Source organism: Lethenteron reissneri, chromosome 21 (assembly GCF_015708825.2).
Source record: "Lethenteron reissneri isolate LAM-NWPU_2019-01 chromosome 21, ASM1570882v1, whole genome shotgun sequence".
Taxonomy (NCBI): domain Eukaryota; kingdom Metazoa; phylum Chordata; class Hyperoartia; order Petromyzontiformes; family Petromyzontidae; genus Lethenteron; species Lethenteron reissneri.
This window is the reverse complement of record NC_083799.1, coordinates 21,311,644-21,328,220: the sequence shown is the minus strand read 5'-3', so window position 1 is coordinate 21,328,220 and position 16,577 is coordinate 21,311,644. Positions and strand designations below refer to the sequence as shown.

The window sequence follows — 16,577 nt, the reverse complement described above, 5'->3', positions numbered from 1 at the left end:
GTTTATCTTGTGGAAATTTATAGCAGCCAAATCCTCTAAACGCATGTTTGTAAATGTGAAGGGAAAAACTGGAGGACCCGGAGAAAAATCCACGCGACCACGGGGAGAATATGCAAAGTCCAAATATACAGGAGTCAGAGTCAAGGTCAAACCCATGACCTTCTGTGTACCAGGCGAGGTAGTTAACATCTCGCCACCATGGCACCTTACAATTTTAAGGTTGACAACGTAATTCCCAGTTGGAGATTTAATAAATGGAGCACAATCTACTTTGGAATTCAACAGCAGTTGTCGTATGGCGGTACTGGCACCCAATGCTTGTTTGAGCATGGAGACACGTTGACTTCTCGATGACTAATGCATCTGTTTGGTCAGCATCAGCAATCAGTACAATTTCTTGGCAAAGCACGTAGAAAACTATCATGAAATGCTCACCGTCTTGCTCACATACTGTCTAGTGAAGCACAACATTATCCTACTCACTAACTTCTTTCCACACAGCACAGAGCAAATGTTAGATAACACTTGCGGCACCGAAGCAAGAGCGAGTTTTACTGCAATGCTTTAATTACCCGAGTTTGTTCACGCTTTTAGTAGGGCTGTAAAGACCCACAGCACGCAGGAAGTGAAAAGGTCAACAATCCAGACAAACCCAACTCCACAGTATAGATAAAAACTTGACGAATACTATTCATTTATCTGAGATTGGATTAGCACCATAAAAACCTAACAAAATGTTACAGCTCCCAAACAGGATATACATGAGAATAGATCGTATTAACAATGGGCAATTTTCGGAATTGGCAATGATCAACTATTGCAAAAGATGTCACAGGATTGTATTACACCCACTTTATACTGCTGTAGCCCACTGATACCCCGTGACACTAATGGGCGCCAGCAGGACCAGCTTGATTCAACTAGCTCAGTGGTTAGTGATCTAACCACCGTGACTTGAAATGTGTAGTGAATAGTCATTGAATGTGCTAACAGGTAAGACAACAAAAGTCTAGCAGTGATCTTTTACCAATTGATGATAATCCGTTCTAACGTGAACTTATACACTTATATATAAAATAATTCTAACCACTGTATGGCATAGCCTTAAGTAAATTTTTGAAAAATATAGTGAACAGCAGCATGCAAGGTAAACAGTAGGAATGTATGAATGGTGTTGGGGATTAGAATGCCTGACTCACTCAATGAAGGGTTCACTTTTAAATCCCAGCCTAATGTTGACTCAGCCTTTCATCTCTTTGAGCTCAATTAAATGAGCACCATGAAGTCAACGATGGTTGGTTCGAAAAAAAGGGGATTTGGAATTATCACCACTGTCTCAGAGCTAACAATGGAGGGAGGAGAAAACGACCTTACACTTGCTGGAGCAGGGAGACAGATACTTTGATTTATTCTCTTGTGTCCATTTAAAGACAACACATGCCTTTGGAAAGACATCTATATGCTAAAAAAGCACCGCAACCAGCATTCTGGCACCGCTCACAAGGCAGGGTGCATGACATATTAATTTTCCAAGACTATTTCGGTGCCAGGAGGCATTTTTAGAATGTTTGAGAAGAAAAAAGGAACTGAAAATGTGTATGTATGCATATTAAATGGTTTCAGTGATGTATATACCGTATTACTGTACATGTGTGTAAGTGCTTGTTCCAGGTTTCAGAATGAAACGTGCAGTGTATTTCTCAAATACTTTCCCATACACACACGCACATTTCACGAGTCAATCTTAGTTGATGAACATTTCCATTTCAGTGCGAATTATGTAATACTACAGTAGAGTACACTTGTCCAATGATTAGTAGACATTGAAATACCACTATGGAAATACTCATCATAGTCCCTTTCATTAACAGATTATGTCTAGCTAAATGAAATGTTTCTCATTGTGTGACGAGAATAAGCTCATTCTATACATTGTCTCCAGATGACATCAATCTGATGCACAATTGTACACTGCAGTGAATTCAAAGTGAGATATGGAGAGCTTCAGTAACATAGAAGATTGAACATGAGCGGTGCTCGTGCAGTTTGCCCAAAACCAAATGCTGCTTAATCCAGGAAAATCGTAGGTTCTGCTGGTTGGCACTCGGGCACAGGCGAAACATTTGTGGATCAGGTGTGGTGGTCGCAGACTCCAGGATTCAGTGTTCGACTCGTGTAATGACGCTCGGCACCATAATCGACTTGAATGTTGTTTGAGCATCATGTGCAAAATAGATAGGTCCTGAAATTTTAATATCAGGGCTCTACAACACATTTGGCCACTATATGATCCTTATGGCGATACCCCAGGGTTCCAAATAATAAAATGGCCGAGGCAATTAAATAATTTATTTCTGGGACACTTTTTTCCAGGGGTGTACTTAACTCCGCGACTGGGGTACCAATCAATCCGAAATCAGTGCGACTCCGTGATGTCGAAACGCAAAACATTAGCATAAAACATCCGTTATCGAAAAATTCTACTTTGAAAAGTGCATCGTGTACAGCTCGTCGAGATAAGTCGATTGCCGCATCGCCGACCATCAACAGACTGAAAATGACTGCATCACAGACATGATGCGAGAGCCGGAGTACTATGGTACCGCCATAAGGTTCAAATGTGATATAGGCAACACGGTGGCGTGTAGCATAATATCGACAAGGCTCGATTATTGCAACTCACTACTCTACGGGACGTCTAGAAAAAACACATGAGCAAGCTACAGCTTGTACAACATTATTTGGCACATGTCGTGACAGGTACTGCAAGATCCGACCATATCCATCGGTTGCTCACTGAGCTGCATTGGCTTTCATTTTTTGTACGAATACATTAGAGTCACGCTCATTACACACATCGTGTTTTCCATAAATGAATCACAATACCTTTCTGAGCTAATAAAAAAGGAGCATAAACCATCACGCAAACTCCGTAGATGTGGTGACCATGCGCAGAAGCGTGGTCACCACATAAACGCCTCTATATAAGGAACGAAACGGTTAGACTTCTCCACAAATCTGGCTGTTGCCTGATGAAGCTAGTTGTAATTACTAGCAAAACTTCGTACCCGGATTGTAAATATTTCTGGTTTGGCTCTCCAACACACCGGTGTGCTGTACTAGTGACGAATTGGCACGTTCTGTTTACGTGACCACCCTTTCTAATTGGCTCTGTCGAGTAGTGACGGGTTTTAACGACACATTTATATATTTACGCGATATAACCCAAAAAAACTCTATTATGGATGATATTGATCGCGAAAGCCAACGTGTAACTGTCATTAGGCAGTTTGCTAAAATGTTGGTGGCTCAGGCAGATGTCATCATAGACTGAGACTTCTAACCTTCTGGCTGTGACAGGAGAATTAAATAAAGCAAATGGGTTTCTGACTCATCTGTGCAGCTTTTGAGTGGTATTCCTTTGTAAGCAAGTTTGCTTACACATACAAAACATCCACTCATTACATAACTTGTCTAACAGCGAAATGCAGACACTCCTAAACAAATATGCTAATCCCGGTACTCAAGACTTCTGAGAAATCAACGACTTCGTTATTATAGTATTTAAAGAGTATAATGACCTGAGTGCGGATAAATCATAAGATTGTAAATTTTAAACTCAATCAGGGGCCTACTCAGTCAATCTGGCTGACCTCCACAATAGGAATGTGGAAATTTCACCTCTGCATCACAGCTACCAACAAAGATGACTACCCTCCCAATGATGCTTGTTTGAAAAAGGAGACGCTGCGTCCTTTTGAATTCATAAGGAGCATTTATTTTATGCAGGCAATGAGGCAAGTATTGGAAATGAACAACAGATTGAGCCTAAGAATGAGAGCACTCAGGAAACCAGCCCACTGTACGGTCCAAATGAGTCATGGCAGAAAACAGACCAAGCTCCCTCCAACTCCAATGCATGGGATTCTGCCATAAATAGTGAATGTACCTGCACAGCCCTTTGCCAAACCACTGTGGGATTTAGGCCTCCCCCCACCACGGTGACTATATCGCGTAGGGGAAGATGGGGGGGAGGTTAGATGTGAGAAAATATAAGTCCAGTACAATAATGGATTTTTCTATACTGACTTTTTTTTCTGTACTGACTTTTTGCATTGAATTTTAAATGCACATAGTCAACAGAGCACTAATTCTGATTCATCTGCTTTTGGTGATTTTAAAGTAAATTCCATTAAGATCTTTTTTGCCAATACTGTGGCCACCACACATTTATAATAACATATTTCAAGTCTGTATTTTTTTGCTAATGTGCATGAATATAAACGTTTCAGTACATGAGCTGCACTTGTTGAGTGACCTATATAGCCAACACTTTAGCTCAGTTTCTTTAGAAGAAGCATATACTGGCATAAGCTAACGTAGTTTCTGGGAAAGCAGCAATCACGCTCGCTGGGTTTTGCAAAAATGCCTGGTGAGACAAATGTGGATGTTATTTTATGCCAGTGAGCGTAGCCCGACTTGTCAGTATTAATGGACAGTCTAACAATCTATTGATGGTGCACCCGTTATGCCATAAACCGCGTGATTGGAGTGTGATTTATGTAGACCATTCGCCAATTTGCATGTATTCAAGCATACAGTGCTGCATCCATCTCTCAATTTCAGACAAGGTCTCTGGCCAGACTTGCCGACGCCCGGCATCCCATTCAACTGGTGCGCAATTGCATTAACCTACACAAATGAATACCCCGTTTTCAATAACTTTATCGTTTTAAAATGCAAATTAAGTTGGCCGCCATTTTTCATCATGCAAATTATATTTTAGAAATTATATATTTCAATATTTTCATTTTTATATGCAGCTTAACATGGTTATACTTTAGGCCATGTTAGAAGAGGCACAATGTGCGTGTTTGCTGTTGATAATAATGGGGGTAATGATGTAAACTTGGTAAAGAAAAGTACAATGACCGATGAGGGTGGGCAAATATTCACTTAGTCATAACCACCCACCATAGCTCACTTCCCAAAACACTGCCTCAATCCTCAACCTATGCTCCTAAAGAGCAAGTAAATATTGCTCATTACTCTACGAATTCCACGGTGGTAAGATGTTAACTACGAGTCCTCTGGTTTTTCCCTCCACATTTAGAAACATGCTGAATATATCGCTCTCCCATGCTCACATAACTCTAAATCGTTTGGATGTGTTTCCTAGCAGCGTTTCTTCTCTATCTCCTCCAGTGGGAATTAATCCAATACCTTTGCTCTTGCATCATGATGATCTCATGCCATTAAAAGCTTCTTCACTCCCACACATCCATGGTCTTTGGCATGTTACATGCAAATCCTCCTGCTCCTCCTCAAGCAGCAAGGCTCTCCCACCAATTATCCCTGCCTTGGGCATCCCTTGCTTGATGTCTTTGTACTCTGGACAATTATAACAATGGTAGGCACCTGTTTCTTTTATGATTTGTATCCTGGTCCGCCTTAAATAAGTGCCGTAAAATATACCCCAGTTGTTTCCCTCTGACAGATTTTTTATTTGTTTATCGAACACGACTTTAGTTTTGCGCATATTTATCTTGAGCCAATATGCAAAATATTTATTTAATTATTTCCTCTCGGTCATTTCCCGTAGTTCATTTTCCAGTAACTGAGATTGTTCATATTTTCCGCTTTTTACCCCTTTATTTCTCCAATTATCAGAAAACACATGTTCATGTTGCTGCTAATAGCTTTGTCAAGATCGTCTCCGACTCCCCTTCTGATGCTGTCATTTCCTTCGTGCAATTTCTACGTGACTGTTCCTGTTCACATTAGGTGTTGTCATCACTTCTAAGGACAGGACATTTACGCAGTTTTTAAGATGACCACAGCAACGGTGATGCCAACCAGATGCCACTCGCCCTTCCCATACTCACGCATCCGTTCTCTTGGATGCCATTCCTTCTCCTGCAACTCCATCATCGCCTCCTCCTCCTGAAGTTGTTGCCACCGCTGCTGCTGCTGCCTCCTCCGTTCCATCTCCATCTGACTGTCCGTACAGCGCCCGTCTAGATCCCCGCGTCCACGTCTCCGTGGAATCGAGGGGGCCTCGACGTTTGGTCACAGGGTCCAGGAGGAGCAGGGCAGGCCCTCCGCGCTGTCGCTGCAGCAGGCACTGGTGATACTGATGGTTACCCAACTCATTAGGGATCCCAGTTCGAACCGCGTGCCAGGTCTTCTTCGCTGCCACGCCCCGCCAGGAAGGGGCATTGTGACGTAAGAACGAGGAGGCTCGTACCAGAGAATGCATGTTCCACGCACAGACTGTGCACAAACTATATTACCCTTTCTTCACTATAAAGACGCACGTGTCACCTAGATTTGCGCTTATGGTCGAACTGATATTGGCCCTATGTGCTGTATATGATGTTTGTATGGATTGTTTCTAGTCTATATCACTGTGCTGTCAGTGCTAGCACGTGTCTCTTACACTTAATTATGGTCGAACTGATATTGGCCCTATGTGCTGTATATGTTTGTATGGATTGTTTCTAGTCTATATTACTGTGCTGTCAGTGCTAGCACGTGTCTCTTACACTTAATGATGCCAATACGGAATCGCCGTCACTACAATAGAAAGTTCTACAGAGTACTACGTGTCTATATATAAGCAACGTGTCACTATTCGTAGTGTACGCCTCTTCACTATTGCTCAGTTATTATTATATCCGCGCACTGTATATTAGACGTCTGCGCTTCCTCTATACACGACTTGATACAGATCGCTGTGTGTCAATAGCCTTGGCCAATGTGCCCTCCGGCTATGTTACTATATCCTATCGACTGAAATATGACACACTGTGCAACAATCTATCGGCATCATACGCTGTATATATTGACGAGACAATCTCGGATGTCAATTATTGTCCCACACGTTGTATTACACTCGGGGTAGTTAGTACATCCTCGTCTACTTAACGTGTATGGCGTATTGTGCAATTAGTATGCCTGTGAATGTGTCTATATCACAGACGTATGGTGTATTATACCATTAGTATGTCTACGAATGTGCCTATGCCACAGATACGCCCTGCGTTATATAACATCTGTCTGCCTACAAGACGTCAGGTCTCGGCTATACACTGCAATGTGCATGCCTCTGTGTGTCTTATGTATATTTCCTAGACACCCGCTCTTATCGTACATACAGTGCCTGTGTGTCTATATCCTCTGCTATATCCTCTTGCCGTTACCCAGACGTCTGGCCTCCGTGCAATGAGTCTTATCACCTTACAAGACCACGCGTCTTCTCTGCTACACAGTGTGTGTGTCTCTCCGTCTACCGGGCGCGTATGCAGGCCGCCTCTCGCTGCCCCTCTCTTGCCTTCCTCGTCAGCCCGGTGTCCACCGCCACCCGCTCAGTCCTCCTCGGGTCGGCGTGCGAGGGAAAACCCTCGGAGTGGACAGACGAACAAACAGAAACACGCCGGAGCCGGCTGAGAGCGGCAGTGAAGCGAGCGAATGTGGGTCGCCTCCACTCGATCACCTAGCCCCACCCCCTATGCCACGCCCCCTGCCCTAAGCCACGCCCCCTCCCCTAAGCCACGCCCCCTCCCGTAAGCCACGCCCCTCCCCTAAGCCACTCCCCCTCCCCTAAGCCACGCCCCTCCCCTAAGCCACTCCCCCTCCCCTAAGCCACGCCCCCTCCCCATAAGCCACGCCCCCTCCCCTAAGCCACGCCCCTTTCCTAGGCCACGCCCCCCTCCCCTAAGCCAAACCCCACCCCCTAAGCCACGCCCCCCTCCCCTAAGCCACGCCCCCTCCCCTAAGGCACACCCCCTGCCTTAAGCCACGCCCCCCTCCCCTAAGCCACGCCCCCTCCCCTAAACCAAGCCCCACCCCCCAAGCCACGCCCCCTCCACTAAGCCACGCCCCCCTCTCCTAAGCCACGCCCCCTCCCCTAAGCCACGCCCCCTCCCCCAAGCCACGCCCTCTTTCCTATGCCACGCCCCCTCCCCTAAGCCACGCCCCCTCCCCTAAGCCAAACCCCACCCCCTAAGCCACGCCCCCCTCCCCTAAGCCACGCCCCCTCCCCTAAGCCACGCCCCCCTCCCCTAAGCCACGCCCCCCTCCCCTAAGCCACGCCCCCATCCCACGTGGTACCGCCTCTGCCCAATGGCAAACAACAACAACGGTCACACAACGGCGACGCTGCGTCTTCCGGAAGACGCAGAAGCACTTCCGGAAGACGAATGCTCAATGGTAGTTGAGTAAAAAAAACGAGCAGATGCATCTTCCGGAAGATTACTTCGCAGTGGCTGCGGGTGGGAGGGAACGCGTCGCTATCTTCCGGAAGAGCACGCGCGGCGGGTGTGTCTCATATAAAACGGGCCCGTGTCTTCTGGAAGATATTTTTGGAAGCAGGGTGGGGGGGGGGCGTTGGACGTGGTCGTCTTGTCAGACCAGAGGGCCTTATAATTCTAGATTTTAGATTTGAAGCTTTCGTGACTGCAAGGATTCATACTCTTAAGTTTTTTCGGTAAAGTCACGTAGGGAAAAAAATAATAAGAAAAATAAATAAGAAAAAAATAATAGAAATTAAATAATAAAGCACTATTTTTTCTATTATTTTTATTATTTATTTTCATTATTTAATTTGTTACCTACGTGACTTGGGAAATAACTTTGTGGGTTAATCTCAGACTTGTCAACGTGCAGTTCTTCATTATCCCCTGTTATGTGTGGGTTTTCTCCAGGTACTAGTTTACCACCACCAACAAGCAACAACACAATAAGGCTTTGGTCAAATATCACAATGCAGGACCCCATTCACTTCAGACATGAGTCAACGATAACCTCCAGAATGTGAATTCTACTGTATGATGACTCGTATTACATTCTTCTTGAAACGTGTTTTTTTTATTTCGTCCAGCAAGTGCTCACTGGGTCAGTTTAAACGTTTTGAATAGTTTTAAATTTTACAGACCAAACTATTGAGGCTTATTGAGCTCAAATATTACAAGTAAAATAATTATATTTGTGTTTGGAAATTTACAATGCGCATAAAGCCATGACATTTTCAACATTTCTTTTGAAGTAAGTTCATGACCCGCCCCTACTGGACATTTCCACATGAATTTCCACATGATAAGCCACTTCGTTGAGCTATCATTTGTGGCCAGGTTGCTTCTGAAAAATAACTAAAAGCTCAGTGGGCATTAGCTAGTTAATAAAAAAAATATTTATATTTAATTCATATCTTGATTTGAAGCTTTCGTGACTGCAGGAATCCATACTCTGGTTCTTTGGGTAAAGTCACGTAGGTATAAAATAAAATAAAACACGACATTTAGATCGCAACACAAGCGATCGTCATCAGGTGGAACAGATACAGCAGGAGAACTGCTGACATAGGAGAAAGAGCTGCTGCAACAAGAGTTTGTACGTAAATGTGAGAGATTAGCATGCCAATGTGAGACGGTCCCATCCACCGGAGGTGGCGGGGATCCTCCTGTGGCTGGGCTGCCACACAGATATTTAACCTGGTGATGTACTCAGAGAGTCGGAAATAACAGCTGACATAGGCAGGTAGGATGGAAACATCACAGTCAGTTAAGACTTTACTTGGTTAATAACGTCCTTCCAATGATTGCTCAGTTTGTATCCATCTTCTCGGTTGAAGTTGTGTCTGTGTTTATATATCTGGATGGCTTCATGAACAAATCTCTGATAATAGCCGGTGTGTGAGCTCGCAGCGTTAAAACAGTGATCAGCAACGGCAGAGGTATTGGTCCTACCGTGTTTCAGATGTGCCTTGTGTTCATGTTTTGTGATTTGCTTACCTTTCATATACTTTGCACTCCTATCTTTTTTAAAGAGTTTATTGTTGTAACTTTCTGACCCGCCCCTAATGGACATCTGTGAAAAAGAGCTTCATAGTTGATTTGAAGCTTTTGTGACTGCAGGAATCCATACCCTTTGGTTATTTCGGTAAAGTCACGTAGGTATAAAATAAAATAAATCACGACGTTTCGGGCGCAACACAAGCGTCCGTCGTCAGGTGGGAAAGCACGGTCTGCTGCTGAGGCAGACTGTTTTAAAAGTTTGAAATGGGTGTAGCCCAAGGGTCATAAAGACGTGGCGGGGCTAGTGATGTTAATGTGAGAAATTAGTATGTAACTGTAATATAGCTATCCGATCGGTTAAAATTATGTTTTATTTCTCTCTATTGGTAAGGCACTGCCTTACCAACACTTCACCTGGAATGGTACTTTTTACAAACAGAATGAAGGCACCCCAATGATGGGGAGAAGAAGCAAATTTCAGGAAGTTTTTTGCGTGATGTGGTGTTTGCGGAAAAGGGTAGCTCTACAGGATTCCACTTTACGCACTTGGAGAGCATGAATAAGAGGTTTGCCGTAATGTATGACAGCTTACTCGGCAATGTTGCTGTGATGCAGCGACTTCGTGCCCATAACTTCGAGGTTCTTCTCGCTGACCCCATGGATCCATGTGGAGCAATTTTAGCTGATGCACTTGGGCTCCCTTCAGTATTTCTAATGCGTGGTATTCCTTGTGATATCGACTTAAAAGCTGCTCACTGCCCAGCACCATCGTCGTACGTTCCCCGAAGTACTTCAAGGTTTACAGACCACATGAGTTTCACAGAGCGGGTCACAAACATGTTGACGGGCCTGGAGCAGGATCACCTGTGTATTGACTTCCTTCTGAAACGCTTTGATGAGCTGGCCAGGCGCCACCTGGGCCGGGACGTCACAGCCATGGAGCTGCTTAGCAATGCGTCCATCTGGCTGCACCGGACAGACTTTGTCTTTAACTATCCCCGCCCGACTATGCCTAACATGGTGAACGTCGGAGGTATGACATCCGATGATGTGAGACCTCTTCCACAGGTAAAAATGTTACCGTCAATGTGCACTCTTTACCTGCATTTGTTCAGACTATTAAGATTTATAATTATGATGTTCTGATGATATGGATAACATAACTTAAATAACTTTGGGCACAGCTTGAAGAGTTCATTTTCTGGAGATAAAAAAATACGTGGTGAGGGAAAGACGAATATTTAATAAATTCTAGCTCATGCTAGCCAAACTGGGTGTAGCATTTAACTTGTTTTAATTACATTTTTACACACTGGAGAATATGATTTGACACCACAATGGCCAATGCAAAACGCCTAATTAATCCATTTGGGCGTGTTTTTATCCTGAGAGATTTGGAGGAGTTTATGCAGAGTTCTGAGGAGCATGGTGTGGTCGTGGTGTCATTTGGATCCATGGTGTCGGCCATTCCTTATAGAATAGCAAACGTTCTTGCAGAGGGTCTGGGCAGAATCTCATAAAAGGTAATAAGGAAATTACGCATCACATGTACCGTAGATGTCTGAAGTAATATGTGGTCCTATCCCGTGGCTTCCAAACATATGTGTAGTAGGTTCCAGGAGACTTGGACGACGTAGTTGGAGGCACACTTATTTATTAACCGCAAAGTACATAACAGGCCGAGATGTACGACACTCGAAGGGGTATAGGCCCCTTCACCTGTCTAACAGGGAGATCACACGATCTATGTCACGGCTAGCCTACTCCTAGGTCCTCCACTACAGGGCTAGGGGAGGCTAGCTAACCCAGCTCTGGTTAAGCTGGGATTACGGCACCCTGAGTCCCCAGACCGGCTCTTACAAGAGCATCGGCTCTGGGCTCTCGGGGCCACGCCACTGGCTTGCCCTGGTCGGTCCTGAGAAGGACAGCGATCCAGGGGAGTCCCAGGGCCTATCTAGCAGGTCTTCTTGCTTCGCTGGTTAAGGCTGAACACTGAACCCCGAGCCCTCCGGCTCACCGCCTTATATAGCAACTCCCCCACTGAGGGGTGGGGCCGTGGGGGATCCCAGCGCCGTGTTAGCCCCCCAGGCTAAACGGTGCGGACGTGGATGTAAGCACCTCTCGGCGTACGGGCATAACCACGCCCAGTGTGTTTGTTTGCCCTCCGTAACACCTCTACATCTGAATCCAACTCCACTCTGACAAAATACATGTTGCATGATTGCACAGGGTATAACCATTCCCTTGATGATACCTTGTGCAATCTATATTGAAAAGTTATTTTTGTTCGAACTGCGTTTTGTGTTTAGTGTGTTGTCCTTCCCCCACACAACCGATCAGTACGGGTGGCTACGTACGGTTGCAAAATAAGTTCAACCTCCATGCATATCTGTCAGTAATTTGTTTTACTGATTGCTGCTGGAAGATGGTGGCATAAATGTTTCTCTCATGGTTTGGAAAATAAATATAACCGTTTCTATGACATATTGTATGGAAGGAGTTGATACAGAGCATGAGCGAAATCCCAAGGGGGCCTTCAGCCACGTGCAGTGGTTACCCACGCGTTCTGTTCGACACAACGCTTAGGAAAAAAATACAATTTGATGCAACTCGGTGGCTCAGAGGTCAGAAGAAGCATTGCCTCAAATAATGTATAACTCAATCCTGAAACAATTGCTTTATTGCCTTAATTATAATGCAATTCAGATACTAATTTATGTTGAGCTGTGTAATATGTAACCTATGGTGCAAACCAGTCTACACATTAATATTTCCTGGGTTACTTTCAAAGTTAACTTTTTTAATGCGTTTTTATCTGTTATACTATGTTTGGCTCTTAGTTTGATACGCAGTATTTGCATCTGGGGGACATTGGCTAGTCTTACCCGCCAGCCACACACATTATTAATACGCAAGATTGTCAGATATAACCGTCTGCTGTCCAGATCCCGTATGGGTATTGTTTGCTGACATTCCATCGAGGTGAAAGATGCAGAGTAGTCCACCAGAGTGTTTACATACGTCCCGTAATTATGTATAGCCTAGAGAGCACACATGGACAGAGAATTGCAATATATCTATGATTTTAAAAAATCTCCTACCTTCTCACCCATCGTCTTTCCTTGCTCTTGCAGCAATGGAACAAGCTCAACCGGTATGCAATGCTTTTTAAACACATGCACAATGAATATAGTTAGGTCCGTTTATGAAATGGAACGTAGTTGGGTCGATTGGGCGAGTACACGGAAAGACTAAAGTTTCCTAATCATTATCATGATCACCACGATCCATGGGCAGATAGTCCGTAGGTGTTCACTGCATATTTCGATAACTTCCTACCCATTACCAATATTCATAAACGATGTGTATATTCTGTGTTACCATGTAAGTTGATTCCATGGAATAAGCTCCTGCGACGTTACAACTAGTGTCTCGTTTATTGGTGAATATTCTGTCGATTCATTTGTGCTTTACTCCAAAGGTTATATGGTGCTATGAAGGACCAACTCTCGAAAATCTCTCAAACAACACAAAAGTGATGTCATGGTTATCACAGAGGGACCTCTTAGGTGCGTGCTGCAATATCTGTATTCAGCATTTGTTTAATTGCATCCGTCAGTGTCGGCTCCAAGTGCCAAGGCCCACAGCCAACGTGTCAGCACTTCCTCGAGCACTGCACATGCTCACATGCTATTCCCCATTATGAGATGTGTCTACTCCTTGATGTCATCCTACCATGTTCATCTTAACATTTCTCTTGCCTTCTTGGTTCTTTCGGTAAAGTCACGTAGAAGGGAATTATTTTATTATGTTTTATTTTTATTATTTTATCACTTCCCTTCTACGTGACTTTACCGAAAGAACCAAGAAGATGAATCCATGCAGTCACGAAAGCTTTAAATCGAGTGTGGAACCTGTTGTTCCTACCTGCCCACTCCGAAGGAACGTATTATTCTCTTTTAGTACCAACGTCCACATTCCGGAAATGGTCTGCATGCAGTTACCTCAGTTTTCCAATAGAGATCGCAATACATCTATCATAACAATATGCATGCTGCAAACTCAATTTTCAACGTTTTGCATTTATTTTGGTTAAGTTTAATTCAGTACATTTTATTTGAGCTTTTGCTTTTCAGGGAGTTTTTTTCTCTTTAGAATAAAGTATTACTATTTTTAGTTCCACTTGCAGTTGTTGAGGTTCTTTTATTTTTGGACAGCCTCAGTAAGAAATATACCGTAGTATAAGCTATAGGAATTCCCTGGCCATGTCAAAGCACGAGACGGTTACTCCTCCGTGTAGCTATAGCTCAGAGCATCCAACTCTAACGTCAGGTGTGGTTACAGCTCCGAATTACACTTAAGCTCACGTGCCATCACAAACTGAGAAAAACGGGCTTGTATAACATCTAAAATCATGATTTTTGACCAAAGCCACTGTATGTTCCAGTTCCAAAGCCATGTAACACGCACAACATAAATGAACGAGGCGTTCAAAGAAGCATCCGAATATGTGTGTTGTATGTTTAACTTCTTTCGCACCGTACATCACCAACCGTGCTAATCGAAGGTTGTCCCTGTCTGGCTGTGATGGTGCCGGTGGATGGCAGCCCACGCTAAGACTTGTGTATTCGTGACGCACGGGGGATTGCAAGGCATCTTCGAGGCCATCTGCTATGGCATCCCCATGCTCGGCCTGCCACTGTTCGGGGACCAGTTCGAAAACGTGGCCCGCATGCAAAGCAAGGGTGCAGCACTGGTGCTCAACATTCACTCCCTCGACGCTGGCTCTCTCGCCTCGTCCATCTCCACAATCGTCACCCACAAGAGGTACGGTGGTGGGTCGGTGCGTCTCAAGCGATTGGCTGATAATATCGCACCGGTGGGAGCTTGTGTAGGAAAGGCGTGCAGTCTCATCGCACTCTGCCATTCCACGCTCTTGTATTTTGTAAACGTGTTTCGAAGTTTGCATTGTTGCATACAATGTCAGTGACAGATATGATGTTGGCTAAATATGAGGGTTTAAACTTGGAATAAATAGTGCAATTTTTGTTGCTATCAAATGTATCACCAGCCACGTGAACAGGTGATTCAAAGCATGCACCAAAACTGTCACGTGCAACAAGTGTCCATAAACGTACATTTTGTTTAACCTGTGGCAGCGGACCACTCTCTCAGTGTGACAGCAGTTTCTGGGTGGGTCTTTACGGTCATGCGAATTGGATGATACTGCAGCGTTTGCCGTGTCTGGTTTTTCTTAGCAGCTACAAGGAGAAGTCATCACTTCTCTCGCGTCTGCACCACGACCAGCCGCAGAAGCCCGTGGACAGGGCAGTGTTCTGGGTGGAGTTTGTGATGCGGCACGGTGCAGAGCACCTGCGAGTGGCGGCTCACCACCTCACCTGGTACCAGGAGGCCGGCTTTGATGTGGCGGCGTTTCTGCTGGCAGCCATAGTCCTGGTGACAAGCGTGTTGACTGCGCTCATCACGATCTGCTGTCGCTGGCTCTGTAGGGCCAAACACCGTAACGCCACTGTAAGCAAGGAAATGGCAGCCTCTAAAAAACACAAGTCATTGTTATGTTAAACCGATTTTTCAAACAGCCACGCATGCTTAAATCGGACAGTGGGGGCAGCCTTTTGGCAAATTCCCTTCAAACCATTTAATAGAGAATGCTCTTCCCGAAAAATGATGATTTGTTGATTAAATGTAAGGTTGTGATTTGTTTTTTTTATTTAAAAGAAAGTTATGCAAAACTTACGACGATTTATATAAAGTCAATTGATTGGTGGCAAAGCCTAATACCCGTGGCCCTGTTAATGAGGTGATACCATTGCTCCGATCAGACATGGTCACACCAGAACAATAACGGTGGACCCTTTAATGAAGGATAAGCAGACAATAGTCTCCTTCGTATATCTGTCACTCCACAAAAAAATTGAGGAAAAAGTATTGTCTTGAATGAGACATTGTCTGCTTATATATTTTGTTACTTTAATTCCCCACACCAACGTGAATGATTGTTTAGTGTCTTCAATAAAGGGGCAATCACAGTCAATGCCGTTACTCGATTGTGCACGTGAGAACACGATCCTTGCATCTTAGATCATCGTGACCTCGCACCTTTGATTTGTGTCATACATAGGAACACACGTGGAGCAACAATAGGAGGATTAAAAAAAATGCATGCAAATCAAACCTTCCCATTATATTTCATACACTAAAGAAGGCATTGGGGCCCAGAAAACTAGTGGGAGTAGTCAAGTCACAGTATACTATACTCCAAGCCTTAAATGTTTGTTGCGAGGAAATCGATCCTAGGCAATTGGAAGGACCGTGAACCCCCCTCGTGGAAACACCGGACCCAATCGCTCACCGTATGCCCTGACCGCAATGGAGCACCGCAGTTACAAATTCAAAGGGAAGGCACGGGAATTCGAGGCGGTATGGGGCCATCATTTCTCAACAACCCTGTCTAGCACAAGCTACTGAATTGTACCATGGTGTAAACATGAATGGAGAAGGAATGGCGAGGAAGTGGGGAGGTGGGCTCGAGGTTTCAGTATATCTTACGTGAGAGCTGATCTCGTCAAGGAGCATAAACCATCACGCGAACTCCGGTCACACTTGCAGAGGCTTTTGGTTAGCCATCAAACAAATATGGTCACTGCATCGCGCGGATTCAGATGCACTTCTGCGGCCGTCTAAAAACGCTCTTCTGCTTTTAGGAAGCCACTAGAGATATGCAATTTTAAATCTTGATTGAAAACTAATTTCATTAGAACT

At 44.5% G+C, this 16,577-nt stretch overlaps 2 protein-coding genes across 3 annotated transcripts in view; one reads left to right on the top strand and one right to left on the bottom strand.

The window, feature by feature from the left end:
• LOC133345388 (glutaminase liver isoform, mitochondrial-like) overlaps positions 1–7,490 on the bottom strand; it is a 67,423-nt gene extending 59,933 nt beyond the window's left edge. For both annotated transcript variants that reach the window (XR_009755436.1, XM_061556093.1), the window contains exon 1: positions 5,886–7,490. Coding sequence is in view for 1 of the 2 variants with exons in the window: in XM_061556093.1 (XP_061412077.1) it covers positions 5,886–6,259 (374 nt within the window). In the remaining variant the exon portion in view is untranslated. The remainder of the gene's footprint in view (positions 1–5,885) is intronic.
• A 793-nt stretch (positions 7,491–8,283) lies between these two features.
• On the top strand, positions 8,284–15,493 carry LOC133345391 (UDP-glucuronosyltransferase 2B13-like). Its single transcript, XM_061556098.1, has 3 exons — positions 8,284–8,319; positions 14,402–14,621; positions 15,053–15,493. Exons 2-3 carry the CDS (start codon positions 14,479–14,481, stop codon positions 15,375–15,377), a joined length of 468 nt encoding a protein of 155 aa, XP_061412082.1. The 5' UTR covers positions 8,284–8,319; positions 14,402–14,478; the 3' UTR covers positions 15,378–15,493.
• The last annotated feature ends 1,084 nt before the right edge of the window (positions 15,494–16,577 follow it).

Coding starts and splice junctions, on each gene's coding strand:
- LOC133345391 (XM_061556098.1), top strand. CDS start 14,479: ATGCTCGGCCTGCCACTGTTCGGGGACCAGTTCGAAAACGTGGCCCGC. Junction 14,622..15,052: donor ACAATCGTCACCCACAAGAG/GTACGGTGGTGG, acceptor GGTTTTTCTTAG/CAGCTACAAGGAGAAGTCAT.